The sequence below is a fragment of the Lepidochelys kempii genome, chromosome 8 (genome assembly GCF_965140285.1).
Source record: "Lepidochelys kempii isolate rLepKem1 chromosome 8, rLepKem1.hap1, whole genome shotgun sequence".
NCBI classification, from domain to species: domain Eukaryota; kingdom Metazoa; phylum Chordata; order Testudines; family Cheloniidae; genus Lepidochelys; species Lepidochelys kempii.
The window spans coordinates 78,380,661-78,407,497 of record NC_136387.1 but is presented as its reverse complement, the minus strand read 5'-3'; the positions used below and the strand labels follow the sequence as shown (position 1 = coordinate 78,407,497).

At 39.5% G+C, this 26,837-nt stretch overlaps 1 protein-coding gene across 5 annotated transcripts in view; it reads right to left on the bottom strand.

Annotated features, from left to right (window-relative positions):
• COL24A1 (collagen type XXIV alpha 1 chain) overlaps nucleotides 1-26,837 on the bottom strand; it is a 241,385-nt gene that overhangs the window by 63,056 nt on the left and 151,492 nt on the right. For all 5 annotated transcript variants that reach the window (XR_012160423.2, XR_012160422.2, XM_073357181.2 and 2 more), the window contains 11 exons: nucleotides 25,730-25,783; nucleotides 22,780-22,833; nucleotides 19,807-19,860; nucleotides 19,064-19,117; nucleotides 8,981-9,034; nucleotides 8,547-8,591; nucleotides 8,382-8,426; nucleotides 5,545-5,598; nucleotides 2,396-2,449; nucleotides 300-353; nucleotides 32-85 (listed from right to left, as the gene is read on the bottom strand). Coding sequence is in view for 3 of the 5 variants with exons in the window: in XM_073357181.2 (XP_073213282.2) it covers nucleotides 32-85; nucleotides 300-353; nucleotides 2,396-2,449; nucleotides 5,545-5,598; nucleotides 8,382-8,426; nucleotides 8,547-8,591; nucleotides 8,981-9,034; nucleotides 19,064-19,117; nucleotides 19,807-19,860; nucleotides 22,780-22,833; nucleotides 25,730-25,783 (576 nt within the window). In the remaining 2 variants the exon portion in view is untranslated. The remainder of the gene's footprint in view (nucleotides 1-31; nucleotides 86-299; nucleotides 354-2,395; nucleotides 2,450-5,544; nucleotides 5,599-8,381; nucleotides 8,427-8,546; nucleotides 8,592-8,980; nucleotides 9,035-19,063; nucleotides 19,118-19,806; nucleotides 19,861-22,779; nucleotides 22,834-25,729; nucleotides 25,784-26,837) is intronic.

The following is a 26,837-nucleotide window of genomic DNA, read 5'->3' as shown; positions in this document are numbered from 1 at the left end:
TTTTGGAAACAGAATCATATTTTTCACCCACCCTTAAACCTTGTTCTCCTGTTTCTCCAGCATTGCCAGCAGGTCCGATGTCTCCCTGGAATATGCGATATGAAAATTAAACTATTAAACTGCTGGGAACAAATTGTCTCTACTGAGGATGAGGATTACTGATGATGATGGGTATTCTTTGACATTTTCTTTCTTATTGCTTAATTGCCCAATAAGCTAAATCAACAACAGAGAGTTGATTTGCTTTTACTTAATTCAGCGAAGAATGCAACATGGAAGAAAACAATCCCACCATCTACCTTTGCACCTGGTTCTCCTTGCAGGCCAGGCTCTCCCTCAGGGCCAGGAGGTCCCTATATGGTACAGAAGCTACTGTTACACATTGTCACCAAGAATGGTTTTACAACTATCAAATAAAACAGTAAAGATCCAAACACAAAAACAATGTGATGCACTAGGACAGTTACATGACTGAAAAACAAAAGGAAGTTGTGTTCTTTGGCCTAGCCTGAGACATGCGGTGTCAAGGGAGAATGCAGTATGGTAGAGGTTCAGGAATACACCACAGACTCAACAGAATCGTTAATCCCATATCCTTCATAATGAAACACATGTAGTATAAGCACAACTCTATATTTTGCAACCTTGTTCCCAGATACCGACTTACAATTCCAGCAGTTTTTACACCACGAGCCAAATGCATGTTTAGGAGGATCTATGGGTAGGTCCACAACCTACAGAGTTATTGGCACCAGATTGTTTCTTTCAGAGTTTAAATTTTAATAGTAATAAAAATAATAATACAAAACAGATCAGAAGGGCATGTTTATGGGTGTTTGACAAAGAACATTTTTTTTTGAATGAGCCAAATGTAATTAGTTGTGAATGAGCTCACTCCTCAGCTACTTCATTGCAAATGTGGCTAATAGCTCCTCTCATGTTTCTTTCAAAGAGATATTAAAAAACCCAAAACCAAACTCCCAAAACAGGACCACAAGCAAAGTAGAGAACTGCATGCCATTGCTTTTTCATGCACCACTAGGAAGTGATATAATGACTTGAAGAGTCGTTATCAGTGGTTTGCTGTGAAACTGGGAGGCTGTATCTTGTGGAGTCTCGCAGTGGCCTGTTGTGGGTGCGCTACTATTCACTAATTTTTAATGCATGACTTAGAGAATGGAGTGGAGAGTATACTGATAAAACTTGTGAGGACACCCAGCTGACAGGGATTACAAGCACTTTGGAGGGTAGTTTATAATTCAAAATGACCTTGATAAATTGGAAAGTTGGTCTGAAATATAAAAGAGGAAATTCAATAAAGACAAGTGCAAAGTACTACACTTAGAAAAGAAAAATAAAATGCACAAATACAAAATAGGGAATAACTGGCTAGGCAACAGTACTGGATCACAAATTGATTATGAGCCAATAATGTGACACAGTTGCAAAAAAGTCAATATCTTTCTGGGGTGTATTAACAGGAGTATGATATGTAAGACACAGGAAGTAACAGTTCCACTGTACTCAGCACTGGTAAGGCCTCAGTTGGAGTGTTGTGCTCAGTTTTGGGCACCATATTTTATGATATGGACAATTTGAGAGAGGCTAGAGGAGAGCAACACAAATAATAAAAGGTTTAGAAAACCTGTTCTATGAGGGAAAGTTAAAAAAACTTGGCATATTTAGAATTGAGAAAAGATGACTAAGGGGGCCTTGATAACGGTCTTCAAATATATTAAGGGCTGTTATGATGAGGATGATGATCAACTGTTCTCCATGTCCACAGAAGGTTGGACAAGAAGTAATGGGCTTAATCTGCAGAGAGAGAGATTTAGCTTAGATATTCTGAAAAGCTTTCTAACTATAAGGATAGTTAAGCACTTGGAACAGGTTACGAAGGGAGGATGTGGCATCCCTGTTATTGGAGGTTTTAAAGAACAGGTTAGACAAACATCTGTCAGTGATGGTCTATGTGTACCTGGTCCTGCCTCAGCAGGGGGGGATGGACTAGATGTCCATGGAGTCCCTTACAGCTCTTAAAATTCTAGTTGAAAACCCCCAGCCCTGGATAGGTGAAAACTGATTAACTGCAAAGGGAATGGTGTTGCTTCTGGGAAAGTGCTGCATTCAACAATGTACCATTGTCCTTCCAGATGAAGATACCCTGAGATTAGGTTTGCAGAAGCCACTGGCATCATTACATCCTTTTTTTCTTTCAAATTATTGTTTGCAACAGCCATAAGCAATGGAGAATCTCTTAATTACACATGATATTCAAGTTCACTGTAGGTAACAGAAATATAGTTTTTGAATACATTAATAAGGTACATTCTGTGGCTTAAGTTTCTGTTGAAATTTATTATAAATAAATAAAGACAAAGCATAAAAAACTCACCTCAAAACCCATTTCTCCTATAGGGCCAGCATCACCTTTTTGTCCTCTTGGGCCCTAGCATTAAACAAAATCTTCTGTATGTATAATTCAGTTATATTTAGGAAATACATAATATTAACCATATAATATAATAGACTATTTAAATGTATCATGTTTAACTGCCAGCTGGCATAATCAAGTATATCTTATTTTGCTTCATCACTGTGTTTCCTTCCAAATTCTGTGACTGATGTTAGTCCCTGTAAGAGCACATTGTTAACAGCAGTGAAGACTTCATTGCCTCTCTTGACATAGTCTAAAAGTAGATTTCAGAAGGATAGCACTGGTCTCTCTTCTCTTGAACCAGAAGAGAATTCTAATCTAAACTATATTCTTCTCTTGATTAATGGAGACTTTGTTTAATTAAGACTTATTTAATTCTTTGTCTGGTTTGTTTTGCAGAAAAGCCTACAGTCTGGTATGGAATTAACTGAAAACAACTCCTGTATGTTTCATTTTATGGATTTAACAATGTTTACACAGGACAGTCACTGAGGTGTAAGGGACTGCAGACTGGAGCCTTTCTGGCAGTTTCAGTAAGTAACTATACTATGAAGCAGTGTTCTTGTAAGCCAATATATTATAAGTAAAGACACTGTAACATCTAAGGGAAATGCATTTCTAAAGCAGTGTGCGTGAACTAAGTGTACAACTCCAGTTATCCATACTATGTAACAGTGAGATTTGTGTGCCTAACTTTCAATTAGAGTTAGCTTCTAGACATCTAAGAACTCCACCCCTTGGCCCAAACTCTATAATAGGACAAACCAAAACCCCGGATGTAGTCATCCCTGATCTCTGGGGACATTCAGAATCAGATCCAGACCTGAACACTGTGGTCTGGACCCATCTATATTTTAAAGAAACCCCTTCAATGCTAAAGTAAACAAGATTTTTGGTGCTACATCTATGTGTGCAATATAAGCCTTCCAAGCAGCTAATTTCTCTGTACACCTTCTCAGGACATGGATTGCGCATGTGGTCTTGCTGTTCCTGTTGACTTGCTAGTATTAATAAAAGCAGCCTTTTCCTCTTTTCTGGCACCGGAGCTAATTAGATATTGCTGGGAAGATTTCAACAGCGGTATCCTTAAATTACTCGGCAATGTCATTTAAGTACAATCAACAACTAAGAACTGCAATGAATACACTATTAGGGATCTATCCAGGCTGAACCAGGATTGCCTTGGTTTTGGCTTGCAGCACCTCCGTAGTCTTCCTCAGCTTTACTGTTATAAAGCTTAAGTCTGATTTAGGAGCCAAACATCTCCCCATATTCCCACGGAGCTCAGACTGCTGGCTTGGCAATATACCACTCCCGTGGAACACCAGAAGCCAAACAAATCCAGGAACATTTTGAATAATGCTGAGACCGCTTTCATTTCTAATCAAAAGACAGTTTGTAACCAATTACTGTACTAACAGATGTCTGACACTTAGGTGAAATGAATCCTTTACTTTACATTAAACAAACTAAATTAAATTGCTAAACAAACTTAACAATTTAAGGATTTTTCTCTAAAAATATTTCCTTACTTTTTGCAGAGAAGCCAGTGACAGGGCCTCTGAAGCTACCTTACATGCAGCAACTCACTGACTGAGGAAGAAGGCAGACTGCTTGGATAAATCCTCAGAAAAAAACATTTTATTTTGCAATATCCTGTGTCATTTACTTAGCCCTCTTTGAAACTATACACAACATTTTCCAACCAAATCCACTTAAATCTCTGACATAAATATGCAAATAGTCAGCTCCTGGACACAATTGAGACTTTTCTTAATTGCTGCATTTCACTCATAAATGCTACAATGATCAGCAGAGTAGAAATGTAGATTGATTAGAGTACAGCAGATGGCTTTAGATTACATAAGTGTGCTTGCTGGCCCATATATAAACATGCAAATCAGGCTCACGCTGGCAGTATAGTGGGAGGATGAACTACGCATACTATGCTTTAGAATTTGTAAGGCTCTCAGATACCACAGATTGGAGCAAAGTATAAATTGCCTAGGCTGGTAGGTGAGTTAGACTAGATTAGATTAGATGAAAGACACACAATGAAGGGGATCCAAACTAATAATAATATACATGAGAATACACAATGTTTTGTGGAGATTTTCTATAAAGTGAAATCTATTTGTTTTTATAAGATAGCTATCTACTTTCAGCAGGAAGTGAGTTAGAATATGTAGATTAAAATGTATCAAAGAAAATTTACTTAAATTATTTATCTTAGGCTGTCAGAATTTTTCCACTATTTTAGCCAAAATAATTACATTATGACCACCTGCAGGCATCCATGTCATCCTATGGAATTTATAGGCATCTGTTCAGCACTTGAAAGAATATACAGTACTGTAAATCTTAAGATTATATCAACAATGTACTTTTATGCCATTTGTGACAAGAAGTAATTTTTCATAGGCAATAAAAATAAAATATAAAAAGTTATTTGACAGGTTTTTATGTTTTGCAAAATAAAATGGCAGCCTTCTAGCGAGTCCCACCAGAAAAACACACACTACTGCATTATATTTATAAACTTGCGACTTGGCTTTAGAGTTGTTGATGTAACAGCATTCTTGCCGTGTTTATACCTTCCAGCCATTGTATATAGTTACTGCCTCTCTATATGGTTTTTTGTTATAGTATTAGCCACATAAAAGTGTGGGGGGCTTTTTAATAATAAAAATAAGAACAGCAAACCATTCAGGAAAAGAATGCCTGAAGTTTATTAAAACAGACTCTTTTTTGTTAGAGCAGTAACCTGCTAAGTTAATGGGGTTCCAGAATAACTAGCATAAAACTTGGCTGAAAATAACAAGGAAACCATCAATGTCTATGTTTAAAGTTCTATTTACATACTATGTCATATAGTATGTCTGTCTCTAAGTAGTGTGAAGTCACATAATATAATGGACCAGATTCTGCCACTGTTACTCATGTTGAGCTACCCAAAGAAAGGGCTGCAGAATCTGTTCCAAAGTAGTCTTCATGCAGTTTCCAAAAGTAGTGATAGTTCCAAACCTTGATAGAGTGGAAGTCGAGTTATCAGGAAATTAAGTACAATATATAAAAAGCTTTATTAGGAAGTATGGTGATCAACTTACTGGCTCTCCCATAGGGCCTCTGTCACCCGTGTTTCCAGGAGGTCCGGGTAAGCCCTAAGAGAAACAAAACCAATAAGAAAAAGATCTGTTTCAAATTCTGTAAAAAGCCACTTCCTTCCCACTTCTGTACACCCAGCAACTCCCTCAAATAATCCCTCTAGAAACGTGCTTAGCCTTCTCCTTTGTGATCTGGGTTATCACGCCAGCTCTTGTGATTCATGAGTGAGCTGAAGCCTGCTTGTGCTTCATTTATTTGGGGGTGGCTAGTTTGCTGATTTGCCATTTCAAACCTTAACAGACTCCTTACTTTTCATGTGACCTAACAGTGTTAAGGGACTCTTTGTCCCTCAGACAGTATATGTGGGATTAATTGGACAAGTCTCAGGCTTTACACCATAGCAACACACGCAAGTTCTACTCAACTGTTTGACAGAACCCTATTTGCATCCATGAAGAAGAGATATAGAAGCATAATGGCAACCTTTAACACTCTGCAATAACTTCACTTGTTCCTACAGACAATATCTCTTCAACCTAATGCTGTTTTGCTTTATTTGTTCCTTTGGTATAAACACCAGAGTCCATGAAGAAATGAAACACTGAGCTCTCTACATTATTTTTTGTCTGTCACAGATCACTAAGAGAAAATGCCCCTCAGATTCATTAAGGGTCCTTGGGAACAGAAGAGAAAAAAACAGAAGAGATGTTAGAAAGCAAGAGGCAGCATCCACTGTGCTGCAGCAGTAGAAACAAGACACATTCCTGCCCTATTGTTTAGACAGGTTTATTGCCTGCCTGGGGAATAAGACATAGTCTGCTTAGAGTCACTCATGGGACTTCCTTAGCTATTTCTTTGACCCTGTTTGGCAGATGAACCCATCTTTTCATCCAGTGTGGTGGTGCCCAGCAGTTGTAATCTCAGAAGTGGGTATATTGTACATGGGAGTTTTGTGAGGCCACACTCAGTTTCTCAGTCAAAATCCACTCTGAGTTTGTAATCGGAGTCATTTATACATATACGAAATAGAGTGAGCTAAACAAAGGCAAGTAGAGTTAAATACTCAGTGTGTTTATTGAGTCTGAAACAGAATTTAGACTTAAGTGCAGCTATATAAAACAGAACCCTTGGGCCAACCTACCCTGCAGAATCAGCCATAGTTCACAGATTAATACATCAGAAATGGGGGTTTCCTCTGCAGCAGGGGTGCTGGAAGAATTTGTATAATGGGAGTGCTGAGAGCCGTTGAACCAAACTGTGAACCCTTTATATGATGGAAACCACTTCAAGTCAGGGGGTGCAAGAGCACCCCCAGTTCCAGCACCTATGCACTGTAGTGGAATTAAAGACTATCACCAAGTAAAAGGGAATATCAAGAGAATACCATCTTGAATTTATATAGCACCTTTCATCCCAATGGATCCTCAAGAACTCCATAAATAAACTGAATTACATCTACTGTATATATAGAGGTCACCCGGCACTGAAGTGACTTCTGGTTTGAATGACTGCAATATCAGGCAACAGTGTAGAACAGGAAATAATGAAGAATTCCATACCTGACTGAAATTGAAGGGGCAATTTCTACTCTGGCAAAAAATGCCATGCGGTCCTTCACAACCACGAGTGGTTAGGACCTCAGTTTTACATCTCACCTGAAAAAGGATGTGGTTTACAACTATGTGAGATTCCAAATTTGTTGAAACCCTAACACTTAAATATTTAAATAGAAAGTTGCTCAGCGACTGAAGAGAGGTCGGGCAAGGTATCTTCCTTGTCATTCTTTTCCTTCTCTTATTGAGGGATGCCATTTCCTCAGTGTGTTTTCTATATGACCTCTCTACTTGTCAGCAACCACTGTGGCTTCATACTCCCTCCAAGTGAATGGTGTGACATAGTACACACAATACTCTGTGGAACAACTGACGGGGGCAGCAAATTTCCAATTCTCTAGACAAACAGGCAAAGCTATGAAGTGGCCCTGATTAAAATGGCAACCAACATTATTAGTCTTAAATACATAGCATTGCATTGCTAATATGATTGGTATTATTCTCTTGCCTTTGTTTTTCTTACTTCTTTTCGATTAGCTCACCACCCTTGAAAAGTCACGATAGTGTGACTGGTCTGTTAAACATATTACTATAGGAAAAGGTGTGATTTTCATAGAAGTTTGAGCTTTGTTCTCTTATGGAAAAGCTTTTTTATTGGTATACAGTTCAAAGGAAAGGTGTCCTAACATATAGTTCCAGTTATGTTTATATGACATATTTTATCCCTGCAATGATCACATAACTCTACGGTAAAAGGTATAAAAGTAACATTTCTTCTATACCATTGCTGCTTTCTCCTCTAAAAATGGCAATAAAACTACTCTAATGAGCATGGCAACTTCTAGCTGTCTCCCACAATTATGCAATAGTGATTTCTTCTGCTGCAATGTTCTTTTAAATTACATCCTACAGACAGTGTCTCATCTGAAAGATTACATTTCTAATAATAGACAGGATTACTATCAGATATTCCTGGGTTTCATTCCCGTAACTGCCACTGTTTGACCTTGAGCATGTCACTCTACCATCTGTTTACACATTAGTTTACGCATCTGTAAAACTCAGATATAATGTCACAGAGGAATTCTGATGCTTTGTAAATTGATGTTACTAATATACCTGAAGATCCTCAGATGAAAGGTTCTATACAAAGTAAATGCAAACCATTATTCTCAGAGCTCAATGACTGGTACAAAGAAAATAATTTCGCTTGCATTTGAGTGTGAAGCAAGATTTTTTGTTTTGTTTTGTTTTTTGTAGCAGTGCTATAAGATTTCAGTACTTACTGGTACTCCTGAATCACCCATTTCTCCAGGGTTTCCAGCCTTGCCCTGGTCAAATAAAATTATTAAAAGAGAATGCTGATGTCAGATAAATTCCAAACCAACGTCAGGCAAAAATTCCTAGTGGAGAAATTAGTGCCTAATGCCCAGAACATTTCTGATACTTACAATAAGTCCATGAACACCCTTTTTCCCTGGATCACCGCTTTCTCCCTGACAAATAACGAATGATGAATGAGTTCAGTATGAATTTACTAGATTTGCCACACAGAACACTACACATGTAGAAAAAGAAAACTACCATGGGCTAAATTGTGCCATCATTTACACCAGTATAAATGTACAGTAACTTCACTTAAATTGATGCATCTACTATGGATTAAGTCCAGAGTGAACGAGACCAGAATTCAGATCTACATGTCTACTATATACATAAAAATAAGAACCTCAATGAAGCAAAAAATTGTGAGTCCCTCACTGAATTAATAGCAAACTCAAAACTATTTCATGGTGCCCTTTCCTTTTTTTTCTTTTTTCTTTTCCAACAGTCAACACCGTATAAGCGTCCTCTGCAGTACTGAACAAAACAAATAAATAATTACCTTAATACCTTGTGCCCCTTGTTCTCCTGGAGGACCATCTAGACCCCTGGGACCCTGAAAATTAAACAAGTGATTTCTGGTTTTAATTATAAACTACTGACAGTAACTACTATAGAGGTTTATCAGAAAGATACCACATCAGCTGTACAACTGAATGGAAAACTACCCATTCTCTTAGCATGGAGCTCTGAAATTCCACATGACGAAAAGCACTTTTTATTTTGCTAAATGTGAAATAAAGCATCAACTATTATAAAATCAGTTTCCAGCTTGCTGTAATATGAGTCTAAAAAGAAAGCCTTTACTGTTTAATATTTAAACAAGATGTTTAACCTGCTTGAAGGCAAACTCGATTTCTATGCTTCTAATTTGCATATGCATCTTACTCACATTTTGTGCAGACAAACCTGCATTTGCAAGTACAACTGGTTATTTGGATGCTCACATCTGGTCATGTTGTCAGCTGAATGTGAAAAAATTGGTCTGGGACTGAACATCTGGCCTTTCAAATTTAGACAGTACAGTTCTTCTGATGCTAAACCAATATAAAGCCAAATAGAAATGGTGAACTATTTTTCAGCAGGGGCTTCCCTATTTCTAGATTAACCAGTGTCTCTTGAAAATTGAGATTTTGTAGTACCAACATATGAACAAAGGATAACTTACAGTTACACTGTATATTTCATTATAATTAATATCTGTAAAATGGGAATAATTATGTTTATCTCCTTTGTAAAGCACTTTGAGATCTACAGATGAAAAGTGCTGCATAAGACCTAGGTACTATTATTATTATATATTAGCAAATGTTTAAATTAAAAATATTCAAAAGTGTTTGTTTAAAATTAGGCATCTGAGTCCATAACTAGGCATCTAAATCAAAGCAACCAAAAGTAGATAATGACCAAAAAAGGCAAGGGATATCTCATCCATACTGAGAATGGAAGATGTTTTTATGATTCTAAACATTAGAACCATTTGCATATTGACAATAAATTTAAGAGAACTTAATACAGATATAGAACAAGTAAATCACGACCACCAGATCTTCATCAGCATTTAAGGACTTGATGAATTATTCTCTTCAGATGTGGTCAGAACAGTAATATTTCAGGATGTTGTATTTAATAACATGGATTCAGTTTTCTTAAAAGCAAAATAAGATCTGCAATATCATACAGCAAAGTGAACTGAGGTGTACAGAAGAAAATGTTCTGTAGTTTCAAGTGCACAGAACATGGCTGAGTAGCACTTCCAGATAGTCTAGAGTTTCCTACATTGTTGGCCACTTGTTCTTCAGATCGCATGCTACATTGTTCCATCTAGACAGTCATGCAGGATTTCTACATAGTCACGAGAGCGATATTATACACAGTATTTTTCTCGTTGGTAATTCAAGGACTCAGATGAAAGCATGTTGTGTAAGACTCAAGACTGCGAACAACATGCTGCAGCTGCAAGCAATGTCTAAGTGTTGCTCTCGGTCGTCACACTTGTATGTGGTTAGGAGAGAACAGCTGGAAGACCCTCTCCTTGGGTACCTCGGAACACCCTGTTCTCAGAAGAGCACTATGTTTAGCTGGTTTTGCCTGGCTCACTTTCTCTCTAAAATGTGTCTGACTCACACGTGTTCCTCTTGCATCACAGAATTCTGTTTGATCAGACTTGGATTTAATAATGTAAATCAAGGGCTGGATCAGGGGTTCTCAAACTGGGGCTTGGGACCCCTCAGGGGGTAGTGAGGTTATTACATGAGGGGGTCATGAGCTGTCAGCCTCCCCCCCAAGCCCGCTTTGCTTCCAGCATTTATAATGGTGTTAAATATATAAAATGTGTTTTTAATTTATAAGGGGGGGTCACACTCAGAGGCTTGCTATGTGAAAGGGGTCACCAGTACAAAAGTTTGAGAACCATTGGGCTAGATCCTGACAGGTGCGGTGCACCCAACTCTCTGACACTCGAGAGAGTGACAGGTGATCAGTGACTCTTGGGAACCGAATATGCTCAGAATCATGCAGGATGGGGCTCCTAAACTGCACATTTTATGAGAAAAGGGATATTCCCGCACTTCTGCTTCTGGCAGGAAAATAAAAATCAATGGGAAAGGTAAGTTGGCTAACATTTTTGAAACCCCATTAGTTTTTGGCACAGGTTTGGGGAGCAGTTCTTGTATTATTCCAACCATCTCTCCTGCCCAGATCTAATAAACAACTGAGCGTAGAATGATGTGTAATGCACCAAACAAATCACTCAGTAGGTCGTATGTAACTTGAACTCTGATTCTGGGGCCAACCTTGCTTCCGCTGACAAAACTCATTAAATATTGCATGGCTGGGCACAAAACTAGCCTTGGTATGTACTTATTGTGGAAGGTGATTAGCTATCATGGTGATAAAAACCTAGACAGACTGAGAGATAGGGCTGGGGCACCTGTGCATAGCTGATTCACTCTTAACAAGGCATTTAATATACTCTACAACACAGAGAAAGGTAAAGTCAGACACAGCGAGTTGTACTTGACTCAGAAATGCCAGCTATACATCTCAGAGCTCAACTTAAGCTTGCCTTATCCATCTTTTTCTTGGGTCCTTGACTGAAATCAGGCCTCCCAGGAGTGGCCGTCATTTTGCACACAGTAAGTAGAACAACTACAACAGAAACACCTCTTTGACAGAGAGAACGTGCTCACGTCTTCTCCTACCTTCTTTCCAAAGCCACATAGCTCTCAGAAATGAACAACGAAAAGAAGCTTTGTCTGGTATATATGGTTTTTCATCAAGTAGGAAAATCTAATCTATAAAATTTTCCTACCTAAAAACACAAATGCACTGGGAATAATGTATGTTTTCTAAACTTTTATAAAGAGCAAAGGAACAGAGAATGTGGAAGTAACTTTCAAGGGAAAATGGGAGTAAAAGGGTGAACAAAAGTACACGTCTCCTTGCCGGAAAAAGGCCTGATCCAAAGCAGACTGAAGACAATGGAGAGGCTCCCACTGACTTTGATAAGATTTGGATCAGACCCAAAGATACTCTGATTTTAAAAGGGAGCTTGACCTACATAAGAGTACATGACTGGACTCCATGTGAACTTATATAACTTTTTAATCCTGATTATTAAATTATTATACAGTATAATTTAGAAGAAAGAAAAACATCTTCATCTAATTAGATTCAGCAAAATGTCTGATTATTGCCACTACTTTATCACTGCCTGAGTTCTAGTCTAACATTCTTTGATTCCTAACAGCCTATACTCCCCACAACAAAATGTTTCATACATTTCCACAGGAGAAGAAAAATAATCCTACCAAAAACTCCTAGGATGCCCATAAGAAGATAATTTATCATTTTAATGAAGGAAATACAAAAACAAAAGCTAAATTAAATCCAACTCTGGGATTCCCAATGCATCCTGTCCTGCCTGTGTCTATTTTTCACATTGTAAGCTCTTCTTCACCTTTGGTTTGCACAGCACCAAGCACACCCTTACAACTATTCAAATAAATGGTACTCGTTACAGAGAACTCTCAACTAAAAGTCATGTACATTCCTAAGTGTTGTTATAGAACCCACGTATCTACTTACACAACATTCATAATTTTACTCTTCTCCCCAATGTGTAAAGCAGTCTTAGTTCCATATTACCTTGTTCAGAATTGCTTGCTCATGTCATCTATTGCATGCACACTTGCTTGGAATGCATATATAGGGCAGGCTGGGTAGACTTACTGGAAATCCTCATTTGTCTGACTTATCTGATAGTAGTACCAGGTGGTACTCAGACTTTTCTAAGGGAGAGTGGAAGAAGGAGACACATTAGTGATGGAGAATCCCAGACAGGGCAAGTGGACAGGTCAGTAAGCTAAAGAAGGGTTGGAAGTTGAAGGGAGAGTCAAGAATGCATCACACAAGGAAGCAGCCAAATAAGCAAGAGAAGACACTGGAAAGGGGGAAAATCAGAATACTAAGCAGAGCAGTTGCAGAATATGGAGAAACTAAATAGGGAGGGTGTATGATCTGGGGTACGTCATGCACACATTGAATTTTTGCTGGACATAGAGCCACCACTGTTTTAAGTTTAGGTGACTTCAGTTGTCTATTCATTAGGAAGAACTTAACAATTGCTTTGATCATGACTAATCAAATGTTAGCTAATCAAAATAAAACTTGGGGGCAAGAACTAGAAGCCAAGGACTAGGTTTTGAAACACCGTAATTTAATTATTAAATTAACACAAAATAAAGGAAATGAACATGATGTCCAGTGATACTAGGTATTGTATTAACCTCTTGCCTGCCACAGGGCAAAGAATACGAATCCAAAGGAAGGGCAGTTGTATACTTTCTATCAAAAGCAGAGCATCATTCCTATAAATACTACTGTGTGACTCATTATTGGCACTGTTGAACTCGATCAGATAGAATTAGTATCATTCCCTGCAGTAGCTAGTGCAGAAGGAAATACACACAATTTGGCTGCAGTTATTTAATATAGGCTACATACTGTACAAGTCTATGAACTGCAGAGCTGGGCAAAACAGCTGCCAAGTGATCACTACTGCTTTTTTTCTTTCGCATGAGTTCAGCTTTATTTTGAGGAGGGAATATATTATCATGCATGTTTATGATCATTTAATCATAATTAACCAAGGAATATTTGCCTGACAAAACAAATAAACAAACAGCTCTCTCCCCCACCCTGTTTCCTAAACATAGGAAAAAGAATGAACACAGCATACTCTATGTTTTCCCCCCACAAGTTTAATATGCAAGAACAATGGAAAGTTATATCAATTTTAAAATCGTTTGCCTTGAACAATTAAGGATACACACTTACATTCAGCCCTTAGTAACATATCACAGAGCCCATCTGATTTTTGTCCACATGCACACCGATCACACGTTCTCTCCTGCTCTCAGTTCAGTACTATTAAGAATATACTGAACCCATCTCATCAACTCACATAGTTGATATCCTTATTCTTCTGTAATTTAGGTTCATAAGACCAAATTCAGACCTAGCTGGAGTGAGTGCAACTCTATAGGCTTCAATGGAGTTGCACTGCTATCCCCTTCCCTGACTTTGGCTCATCATTTGCATGCATCTTAGAAAGGCTTGAGTTTGAATGACTATAAAATGTTTATTCAAGGTGGGACATATGAATGTCTTCTAACCTTTAACATACTGAACTTCACTCTGAAAGATGTTAGTGGCTAAGAATGGTGTAATGTATAATAATGAAAATATTTCTCAACAACTTCTCATTCTTCTTCTTACCATTCCCTGCCATGCAAAAGCGATCATGTTTATACAGCTATTATATCATCTTTAATTTGCCAGGACACATCCTAATTAAACACAGGGCAAAGAGTGCTAGCTCAGTGAAAATTCCCCCTGATTTCAATGAGAGTTTTGCCCAGGCAAGGACATCAGAAGTTGGTCCATAATTTATATTTTATCATTACAAAATAAAAAGGGAGACTGGTTATATTAGCAGAAAGGGAAGAGGTTATAGTAAGAACAAAAAGCAGCTCTGGCACCTCATGTTTTAGGTTATGTCTACACTAGAGTGGGAAGGTGCAAATTCCAGCTCCAGGAGACATATCTGCACTAGCTGTAGTATGCTAAAAATAGAAGTGTAACTGCAGTGGCACAAAGAGTTGGAGGACTTGGCTGTCCTGAGCACAACCCTGTCTGAGACCACAGGTACACATGGGTGGCTATGATTCTATTTTTGCCATGCTAGCTGGTGTAGCTAGGGCTCCGTGAGCTGGAAGTTCTACCATCTGCTCTACTGTAGACATACTCTTAGATTTCTATTGCATAAATTAGCTTGCATCACAGCAGTATGGTACTAACAGCTCTTATGACTGATACCTGGGTACTAGCGAGCAGGCACAGCAGCTAGCAGGAAGAACAGCTGCATTCCTGTAAGCAGGGCCTTCTTAAACTTCCAGTAACACCTCTCCTGGGTTCATACAAGCTCTCAAGTTCACCCATCTTAAGAAGAGTAACCCGATTGACTCCCCTCCTCAAGTACAATTATTCCCACCTCAGCAAGTATCAATGTGTCCTGCCCAAGAGGAGCCACCAGCGTGGCAACCTCTATATTCCCTTGTCACAAGTGCAACGTTTAAAGAATAAAACATGGGTTACTGGAGGACCAGAACCAACAGTTCCCATGCTACTGCTGCTGTTCCTATCTCTGGCCTCCCCACAGTTGGCAGGTGGCTTGCCCCTCCACAATGACTTTAGTTGGGATGCAGAAAGTCTTAAGCATGAAGTGGTGAAATACTGTAGAAGCTAGATGAGACTCTTACTTGGTAAACTGCACACCAAATGGCACAGTAAAGAGAGAATGAACCTCTGGTAGGGAAATATTCAAGCATGAACAACTGATCTTTTCTTCAGCCAGTCAGAATTCTCCCATGTACTGTCTGCATAGCTGGACAGTCTTAAAATTAGACTGCTGGGTAATCTTAAATTCTAAATGGCTGCTCAGGGCTTAATGGTGTATGGTATAAAGCCATTTCATTGTGTAACAATGCAGCAATAGCTGGTCACTGCTCTTAAAACTTCCTATAAATTCCAGCTGTGAAGATGTGATCCGTTCTTTTATTTATACACAAAGGGGAATTTTCATATGTTTGTATTTAACTTTTGCATGCAACTTGCTGTATGTGCCCTTTTAAATCCTGCCACACACAGCTCAGTGTTCGCATACAGCTTTCATTTGAATCCAAAGGTGACATCTTCGGTTTTATGTGGTCTCTATATATTTTTCATACATTAATCCCATATTGGGCCCGATCCTGCAGTCTAGAATGTAGGCAAAATTCCTGTTGGCTTCAGTGGGGAGGTTAGCCTGAACAAAGACTGCAGCACTGGGATAATTTTGTAACAAGTCCTAATGAAGCTACTTTTAGCAGTGCAGTGTCCTGCTGCCTCCCCACTGCTGGAGCCTTTCCCCACCACCGTGAAAGACTCCGGCAGTGGCGAAAGGCTTTGGTAGGGAGGCAATAGGGAAAGGCTCCAGCACTCCAAGGAGCTGAGCTTTTCCCCATTGCCTCCCCCCGGCAGAGCCTTTCACTGACATGTGTAGCTACATGCTGCAATGTGGATGCAGCTTGTTTTTCACTGCGGTTTGTAGCTCTACATACCATTCATGTTGTTGCAAGTCGTGTCTCATTAGCTGCTTCCCACAGTTCACTTGATGATTTTCTGAGCTAAATTATGTATGACTGTTTTCACATGTAAATTTATTTAACCAGTTCTGAGCATTTCCAGGTGTTGTGTTTTTAGGAGGACTTTAAAGATTATTCGTTGTTTAGTTAAAAGGTATACTATTATTATTAAATCAACAAATACATCCCCAAATTGTAACATTTTATTTCCTTAACCTTTTAAATCACGTCAACAAAGTAATATTTTAGAAGAATAAATCCATTGTTATTAATGAAGTAGGAATGCAAACACCCTATTTTTATAGGATTATAGCAATTCTCCTTGGTGGGACTTGAAGATGCTTTTGTCTGTGAGCAGTTGAGCTTTAAGTTAATTTTTTTAATCCTGCAACCCTAACTCAGACAAATCTTCCATTTAAATACAAGTTTTATTTGAGTTAGGCCAGCAGAATCAGACCTATAATGTACCAGATTTAAAATGTCCATCACAATCTCATGGTTTTATATGTAGAATAACTATACTGGAACATCTAATGTTAGCACAGGCACTTAGGGTGGACATAGATACTTTTAGAGGAAAAGTGGATATGAGTACATGTTTCAACTCAGCTTCACATATTTGATCAAGTGTAAAAGACTGGGATAAGTTATTCTGTATATCTCATCCTAAAGAAAAGAAAACAGTGATGTGGCATTTCCAGTTAGAAGCATCTTCATAATAAGGTTTATTATTACACCAATTCCTAACTTTTAGCAGAGATTATACATTTTACATGCAGTATTTCACAAATGGTTCATATGTATTGTACTAGCAAAACAGAAGCAAATTACAACAGATTTATTTTGAAGGAGGAAACCATAATTGAAGGAAGAAGAACATTATAGGCAAGATATTAACTTTTTCTAATGAAAAAGTAGTATATTCTTAGTACTATATAAAGTATATTTCAAATATATTGGAAATAAATATAAAAACACTTTTTTCTAAATATCTTATGTCATATGTAAGGCAGTAATAATAATGAAAGAAAAATTTAAAAGACCATACAGGTCACATACTTTTATGATGCAAAACAAGTTTACTAAACTTAACCTTCTGTATAGGACCCTAGTGTTAGGACATATATGTAAGCTTCTTAAGTATTTATCTTTATCCAACAAAAGTTAAAAATCCTCTAATCTTATATTATTCGTAAACTAAAGTATATGAACATTTTCATCAAAAAACTATATATTGAAATGTCTTTTTTTAAAAGAAATGATGTAACAGATATTTAACTGTATGAAGGACTATTTTTGTTTACAGTTCCTGTTACAAAAAACTATTTGACAGAAAAGGATTCAAGAATTTTGGCAAAAGAGACCATTAAGAATTTGTTTTAAATGTTCTCTAAGTAAGATGATACCCTACTTTTCATCTCATAAAAGACCCAGTTCTGTAAGGCATCAAGTGCCCCCTGGTTCAAAGCAGTACATTAAATCTAAGGTGACAGGTTTCAGAGTAACAGCCGTGTTAGTCTGTATTCGCAAAAAGAAAAGGAGTACTTGTGGCAACTTAGAGACTAACCAATTTATTTGAGCATAAGCTTTCGTGAGCTACAGCTCACTTCATCGGATGCATACTGTGGAAAGTGTAGAAGATTTTTTTATATACACAGAAAGCATGAAAAAATACCTCCTCCCACCCCACTCTCCTGCTGGTAATAGCTTATCTAAAGTGATCATTCTCCTTACAATGTGTATGATAATCAAGTTGGGCCATTTCCAGCACAAATCCAGGTTTTCTCACCCCCTCCCCCAACCACCACACACACAAACCCACTCTCCTGCTGGTAATAGCTTATCTAAAGTGACCACGCTCCTTACAATGTGTATGATAATCAAGGTGGGCCATTTCCAGCACAAATCCAGGGTTTAACAAGAACGTCTGAGGAAGGGGGGGGATAGGAAAAAACAAGGGGAAATAGGTTACCTTGCATAATGACTTAGCCACTCCCAGTCTCTATGCAAGCCTAAGTTAATTGTATCAAATTTGCAAATGAACTCCAATTCAACAGTTTCTCTCTGGAGTCTGGATTTGAAGTTTTTTTGTTGTAATATCACAACTTTCATGTCTGTAATCGCGTGACCAGAGAGATTGAAGATTAAATCTAAGGTAATGAGTGCTCAGGCCAACAAGAATAAGTAATTAACTGGCTTTCTAAGAGGAAGAGTTCACATGGATCATGTATCAAACCATCACACTATTTTACAGCTTAATTGGTCTCTTTGAAACTGTTTAACTCAATGGAAAAACTCCCATTGACTCAAATGGGCTTTGGATCAGTTCACTGTGCACAAGATAAAAAATATAAGTTTTCACATTTTGCTGATAAAATAGTCTGAACTGAGTTTTATGGTGCAGGAATATGATGATGTTAGGTGTCATGTATAGCTTTGTTTTTCCTCTCCTAAAATTATACAGTAGGAATTGTAATTTTCTTTCACAGCCATTAGAAGGCATTAAAAGAATGCTGATAAAGAAAAATTTTAGTCTGTAAGACACAGAAAGACAGTCCATCAGCAGGGATGAGGGTTTGCATTAATATATTTCTGTAAGTAGAGACGGGTAAAGTAAACAAGCAATAATTTTGGTTCTGATCCTGCTTCCAATTGAAGACAATGGCAAAACTCAAACTTACTTCAATGGGAGCAGAACTGGACCTTGGATTTATTTCTTACTAGAAGCACATGTCTTGTGTGTTATATTTCAGTTAAAATGCCTTGAATCGATATTGATGATATTGATAACCTTGCAGAGAATTCAAAAGAAGCAATTGGAGGTGATTTAGAAACTCAATTCCTATTAAGTCATGTGCTGATCATTTCTTTAGGTAAAATATAACAATACTACTTACTCTTCGTCCTTTAGATCCCTGTGGTCCTGGAGGTCCTCTTGGCCCTGAAGGACCCTAAGTATTACATCAAGTCATTATTTAATATCCACTACAGAAATACGTCCAGAAGTGACAAGAGGTCTATATTACAGACTACATATAAATTCTCATAGTAGTTCAATATAGGCTGAAAAAAAATCAAGCATTCTCTCTTTCTAAAAGCTCAGAATCAACCAAATTACTTTAGTACAACTTATCCAATAAAATATGCTTAGTATTGGCTTTGTGCCATTAGTATTGGCTTTGTGCTGGGTAAGAAATAATGTGGACTGTGCCTTTCTCTACCGGCTATTCACATAAATTATAAGCTCCTTTGGCTCAAGTGGTAGAAACTTGTGTTTTAGGGTGCTACAAGACTCATTTGCTATCCCTGCTGGTGACCCATGGTGGAGAGTGTAACACAGGCAAATGAGGAAGATCCCATTTGTTTTTGATTAATAGTAAACACATCATGCATACTATTATTTGATTTTAATTAAATATCAGCAAAATAAAATTAAAATGGCTACACTTTAAATCAGCCTTGAAAAATTCTAGCTCTGGGCAAGTCAAAAATATAGGTAAAGGGCAGGTGAACAGTATTTGTGCCTGGCTAGTATATTTTCATGACAGTTCTGCAAATAGCCTTAACAGTAACAGAACAAAAGAGTGATTTTTAAACAGACTGCATTTTATGTTATATCAAAATGTTGGTCTATACTTACAGGCAATCCTTGTGGCCCTAAAGGCCCAAAGCCCCCTGGAGGTCCTGGATAGCCCTAAAATGGAAGTAGATATAGAAAAGGGATTGAATAATTCTGATCTTAATTTGCTGAACTCAAAATTGCAATTTTGGCAGGTAATGGCATTTAAAATAATCCCCCCAAAAGCTGATTATATCATCTTCAGAGTATTCGAAAGAGCAATCCACTCTCCAAGGTCACAAGATATGAATGTGCATCAACAAAAGAGCTTTTACGAACAAAACCAGATTTTCAAATTTCTAAAACAGCCAAAAGATTTCCACCCCATCCCAAAGATAATCCAGTCTGGCAACTCTGATTTGGTGAGTGCCTAAGACACAGCAAAATTATAGTTCTCCTGGATACATGTTGCCAGAGCCAAAAACAGAAAAACTTTACAGTGCCACAATCCAGAACTGGATACATACATTTCAAAGAAGTAATTTAAATTTGGGATGTGTCCCAATTCCAAAGAACTTGTTTGCCATCCATTATCTTCCAACCAGGACTGTGCATAGTGGTGTGAACAGGTGATCATGGTAGACAAGTGTCAGTGGTATTTTGTGTGAATAGGACTGGCAAGGAAAAATTATTTTGCAGGCCCACCCAAGATTGCGAACTCCAGCTCTGGTCCATAAAGTAACGGCATGTTACATTTACTGCAAACACTTACCACCCGGCATAGCACTTTCTACCATGACTTGAGTGGGACTACTCACAGTAGTATGCACTATGGCTGATAGTAAAGTGTTAACAGGATTGTGTCCTATACTAATAAATCCTTGTTTATTCAGTTCCTGACTGAGATCTGTTCCTGAGTGTAAAGTGGTAGATAGAAGGTGAACCCAGTCAAGACAGATTTAATGTTGGTAGGAAGAGTGAAGTGCTTCAGAGAATATCATCCCCTTCCTACAGACTGATCTGGAGCCTAGAGGTCTGCTCGGACTCTTCTCTGCTAATGCACACCTAAAGAGCAACTGCTGCAAAAAAATGTCCATTCTATTGGCTAGAAAATACATCACACCCTATCAGTCTCAGGCCTAGTGATCTGTGTGTTTGTGATTTCCAGCTTGACTACTGAAACTCACTATATCTAGGAATGAAGCCATACACCCTGAAAAACCTTCAACTGGTACCAAATGCATCACTCTACTAGGACAATGGTTACAAAATACATCAGCCCACCCACACATCACCCCAGGGCTCTACTCTGTGCATTGGCTTCCCTACCGAATAAAAAGAGCTAGCTTCAAGGTCCTTGGTCTTGCTAGTCAAATCCATCCCTGGAACTGAACCAAGCTACCTGAGAGACTGCCTCGCCCTCCTGCTCATGACCTCCCACAGCAGCTATAATTAAATATAATAATGATGCTGTGAGCAACAAGAGTTTTGTCTTGTTAGAAAAAGAACATTAAAACGAGAGAGGGAAAAATCATGTAACAATGTAACCACCAGTAGACCCAGTATAGGCCCCCCAACTCCAGGAGAGGATCCCTGGCTCTGAATCCCAAGTGGAAATAGGTGCCTCTCTCAGGGTGTGTCGATGCTGCACGCTTCTTTCATCAGCATGTTGTACATCCCCGTGAAACCTCCCTAGCACTGGTACAAATAGCAGGGTCAATGGTGAGGCACAGCTTAGGTGAGTGAAGACATGCCGGAAGGGGCTGAGTATGTAAACAAGTACATCCCCCATGGCTCTCTATTCACCCAAGCCATGCCTCTCTGCCTACACTCCTATTCTTAGCAGTGTAGCGTCCCACTGCCTCCCTGCTGCTGGAGCTTTTCTCCAGTCTGGCAGCCAGGAAAAGACTCCAGCAGCTCCCTGTTGCAGGGAAAGACTCTGGCAGTGGGGAATGGTTCTGGCTGTGGGGAGCTCCTGGAACCTTTCAATGTTGCGTCCCCTCTGCCAGAGCCTTTCATTGACATGTGTAGCTACATACCACAGTGTGGATGTGGTATGTTTTTCATTGAGGGAGGTAGCTACATGCAGTGATGAGCTGCCAAAAGCTGAAATACCGGTTCCTTCAGTCGCTCCGGGTCTGAAGGATCTGCCGCTGGAGTGCTGCCAAAGACCCGGAGCGAGTGAAGGTCCCACCACCAAAGTGCCGCTGAAGACCCCGAGTGCCGCCGGGTGAGTAAAAATTAAAAAGAGACTCTCAGGGGAGCCTCCCCAGCTGAGAGCTCAGGCGGGCTGGACAGGACAGTCCTGTGGGCCGGATGTGGCCTGCGGGCTGGAGTTTGCCCATCCCGTTAACAACCGGTTCTAAACCGGCTTCAAAATTTAACAACCGGTTCACGCGAACCAGTGCAAACCGGCTCCAGCTCACCACTGGCTACATGTACGCTATATGCCACTGCCAGTTATGTGTGAAGTGTAGTCATAGCCTCAAAGTCACTCAAATACCCCTCTCCTTGGCATTTCCTATTGGCTAGCGAAGGCAGCTCCCTGCTCAGCTCGCTGGCTTCTGTCAATCCCTTTTTCAGGTGCCTAATTCTCCCCATGCAGTGTACAAAAAGCCTGGCCAACTACCAGGGTTGTGAATTCTACAAGGCAGCAGAGCATCTAAAAGTCAGGCATTGCAACACCTGTGAATCCAGCCCTTAGTCTTAGAAAGTAGTTTCTCTCTCAGCAAACATAATCTGCAGACTAAGTTTACTTTTCCTTGTTTTTTGTCATGCTTGCTAATTCACTGGGCTTCAATCCTGCACATAAATCTGATGAGAGAGCCGTTTTTTAAAAAGTGGGTAATTCATATTCACTGCATGCTGCTTCAGTCTGCAAAGTACTTAGCAAGCTGCTAAATGGAAACTTTCCTAGAAACAACATATCACAAATGCTTTACTTTTCCATATGGCTTCTTGCTCTTGGCATGGCCAAAATGAATTAGGTTTTTGGGAAGGAAAAGTTCCTTTACAAGTAAAATAAAGCTGACTTGTACCTCATTTACTGCTTACCATGACACCTTTCTCCCCAGGAGGGCCCACTGGTCCTGGACTGCCCCGCTCTCCCTTTAACAAACAATTTAAAAAAAGAGAAGAAACAAATTTATGGTGTGTTATTTCACTGGCACAGTTCTCTTTCCACAGTGTAAGGATTTCTTACTGTGGCAGGGGTGTCTGGCTATTAGGGGTTAATGAGGCTAAGTGCCACAACTGTGTAGGAGTATGTCTACAATGGACCTGGAAGATGTGATCTCCAGCTTGAGAAGACATACCTGTGCAAGCTCTGATTGAGCCAGCGTTCTAAAAATAGGCATGTAGCTGCGACACCGGAGGGGCTAGCTGCAGCAACTACGTTTCTACTTTTGGTGCGCTAGCTTGAGGAGAGCTAGAGCGGGTATGTCACCTTGAACTGGAAATTACAAGGCCCAAAGGGGACTTCTGGTTGGTCTAGAGCCATGCCAGACCCTGGAGGCTCCAGTATACTGGGGACTTGTGACCCTCTAGCACATAATACTGTAGGCAGCACGAGGAGGAGGAGGTCCAGCATAAGGAATACAGGCATCATGGGAATATTTCAGTTCTGCCCCACAAGGGTAAAGTTGGAAGGCCCTCTGCTCATGATGTCTGGAGCCTTCAGCCCCGGAGGTCCCTGTAACACATGAGCTGCAGGCAGAGGAGGGCAGGAGCAGAGATCAGGCTTCTGTGGGGCTATTTCAAAGCATAGGTACTGCTCCTTACTGCCACTACTCCTACTGTTTTGGACTTAGCACCAAGTAGGAAGGGGGAGGGTTTAAACTTCTGAGCCTGCTGGTGGTGGATGTTAGGTAGGTAAAAAGTTCAGAACCTGCAAGTTGTTTTCATGAACCTGAAGGATTGTGTGTGGGATCCTCTGAGATAATGAGAATGATTCTGAGCTCTAGAGAGGTTAGGTAGGAAGAAAAGTGGTTATCAGCCTGGAGAGACACATGTGTGTTCACACGCACGCACGTGGGAGGTGTTTCTGACCATGTGGGGGTTTGGCTGTAGGAAGAGGAGGCGGCCTAGGAACTTTCTGAGCTCAGAGGATGATGTGTGGGCAAGTTGAGTTCAGGTGGGAATGGAGTCAACTGATGAATGGGGAAGTACGTGAACAGATGTAAGAGACGGGGACAAGTCAGTAGTGGGGAGATAGATGGGGAGTGCTAGATTAGGAGATAACAATGAAGGGGGAATAGAGGAATAAATATGGTTTTCTCCCACTGTAGCCTTTACTATAAAGTGTCCCATTTCCTCAAAGGGAAGTGGGAGAGGGCACCTCTTTTTTCCCCCCACTTCCCCACCAACCTTTCTTATCCCCCCAGCACAACACCTTCCTGTGATCCCCCAAATGCAACCACAGTGTCCCAGTTTTTTGTTTTGAAAATAAAATCAAACTACAAGTTACTTTTTCCCTTCCATTTACTAGGTGGCTTACAGGAAAGAGATTCAGAAAGCTAACTGGGCTATGCAACCCACTGGCAGCAGGGACGTGCCTTGCATGGGGGTATGTCACATTCCTAGCTACCTACATTCTTTATGCATCCATGAGTTATCTATAACCGTAACAAATAAACAAGAGAAAAAAAACTTCACATTTCCCTCTATTTTTTAATAACACGTACATATGGGCAAGTCAAGCCCCCACCTCAGCATCAACTGCCACTGCCATTTGTCTAGCTCCCTGGCTAGAAGGGGAGGAGGGTTTTTTCCTCACCTCTTATACCCTGACTCCTCTTCTATCCTAATAACATCCAGCCCAGCTACTAGGCCTGGCTGAGGATTAATCTCGGCTGCTAAAATACAGCTCTTGAAAATAACAAATGATTCCTTTATGTTATAAAGAGAGGCACCGGGTACATCACATTACAGTGCACCACTAATCATGAAGAGACAAGTATCCAGTGTAGTCATGGAAACTGTCAATCTGTCATTAAGCAATTTGCTTCCATTTGCTGACAGATTTGCTACATTTCCTCTCCTATTTTAAACCAGCAACTGAAGTAAGTTTGTAAGTATATGAAGAGCAAACAAAATGACAAGATCTCCTTCAATACTGTATTCTAGGCATGCAGTTATGATTAAAGCCTTATAAAACTTATCCATATTTAAGATTTGACAACCAGTGCTTTCATTTAATGTATTTCCTTTTCCTTATAATATAAACCAACAGTAAAAATATCACCATATTTTCATGGAAGTTATAATAAATTCATAGAGTAAGATTTTGTCAGTAGCATTCTTTTGAATTCCAGCCACCAAAGTTGGTGAACTAATTCAATCCTGCAGGATTAAAATATGAATGGTGCTAGATCATTCTGACAAATAATTATGTGTTTTTTATAATTGAAACTGACATTCAGTCAAGTAATAGCTGTTTTTATCTTTTTGTTAAAGTAGAACTTGTCTAATATTCTTAGACTTACATTATGCTAATAATATTAACACTGCCAAACATTACATTCACAAACACATCTGAGTGTCATATAGGAGAGGAAACTGTAATTATGTGCATTTATTGACTTAGCTTCATTTAAAAACTGGCACAGAAATTTTACTAATGCTTATTGCCAAATTATAGTGTTCTGCTTTTATCTCTCTCCACAGCGAAGTGAAAAATGGCCACCCAATTAAAACAAATACTGATCATGTCACATTCTCAGACTGAAACCAATGAAATAGATAGGAAGGCAAGCCCTCGGGCACAAAAAATATCTCTGCCCACTCCAGTAAATTCACAAGCTCCAATTTCATTATAAATAAAGGCAAACGAACCACGTGCTGGTCACTGGTATTGGATTTGTGCTGCATTTGATTACATCCCTATGTGTTAAAATGCATACTGACATATTAGTTAGGTCACAATGATCACTAAATAATCTATCATCAATGTATGGTTTCTTTTAGCGATTTATACTGCTGTTCAGACTGAGGTGTTAGAAGTTACCTTTTCACCAGGGATTCCAGCAGGTCCAATTTCTCCAGGTAAACCAATGGGTCCCTACATGAAAAAACAAATGGATTTTATTTGTATGATGCCCATGCCGCTTCGTGGTTTTGCATCTGCCAACAAACAAAGGGCAGATTGTGGAGCCCTTTTTCAACCTGGTGAGTCACCTACTCACAAGAGTAGACCCGGTGGTTTGCAAAGGACTGTTTATGTGAGTCAGAGTTCGTCCATGTGAGTAAGTGTTGTACAGCCTAGCCCATAGGACTTCAGGGGCAGATAATTAATACTAATTCCCAACCTTCCCCTTCCTGGTCGTCTCGCCACAGCATTACAGAGCTTTTCCTAATATATCATTTTCTCTGTTGAGCAGACATCTCTGGTAGTAGCTTCTGCTGACGGTATGCAGTTGGGGCTAGATTGTGGCCTGTGGGAGGCACCTCCTGTACTCAGATCCAGATGCAATCAAGGGATGTTGGAAGAAGGGGAAATATTATTTAATTATTATTTAACTTTTATGTTGTGGTAGTGTACCCCACACACCTCCTGGGTGTGGTGTTCTGTCCCTTTTAGTGGCACCGAGACCACTTAGAGAGAGATTAATGAGTCTGCTCTACAGGCATATGGCTTTTAGCTCATGCAGTAGAGGCTCATGCATTTAGCACCAGAGGTCCCAGGTTTGATCCTGCCCGCCAACAACCAGGGTCTGTTGGTGTTACAGTAGCACCAAAATGCCACCACGAGGCTGGGCCTCATTGTGCCAGGTGCTCTATCAACATATAACTAGCAATGCTAATCGCTTTCCCAGTGCTTTAGTCCTAGCCACAAATTTCTAGGAAGCTATAAATTCATCAAAGAATATCCTCGATGTCACTGGAACGCAACCCGGGCAAAACAAAAATACTATTGGATTGAGGTAATACTTATTGTCTCCTGAGCTTGCTAGGAATGGAACACCCATTGAAGTCATGGGGAGTTTTGGCTGAGAAAGACACAGGATCAGATCTTTTCCTAAGAAAATAGCTCTCTTATGACCCTCTCCTACGAATTTCCACCAGTATTGTACAGGCTGTAACAAAAGATCTATATGGAGGGGTTATTCACAGGG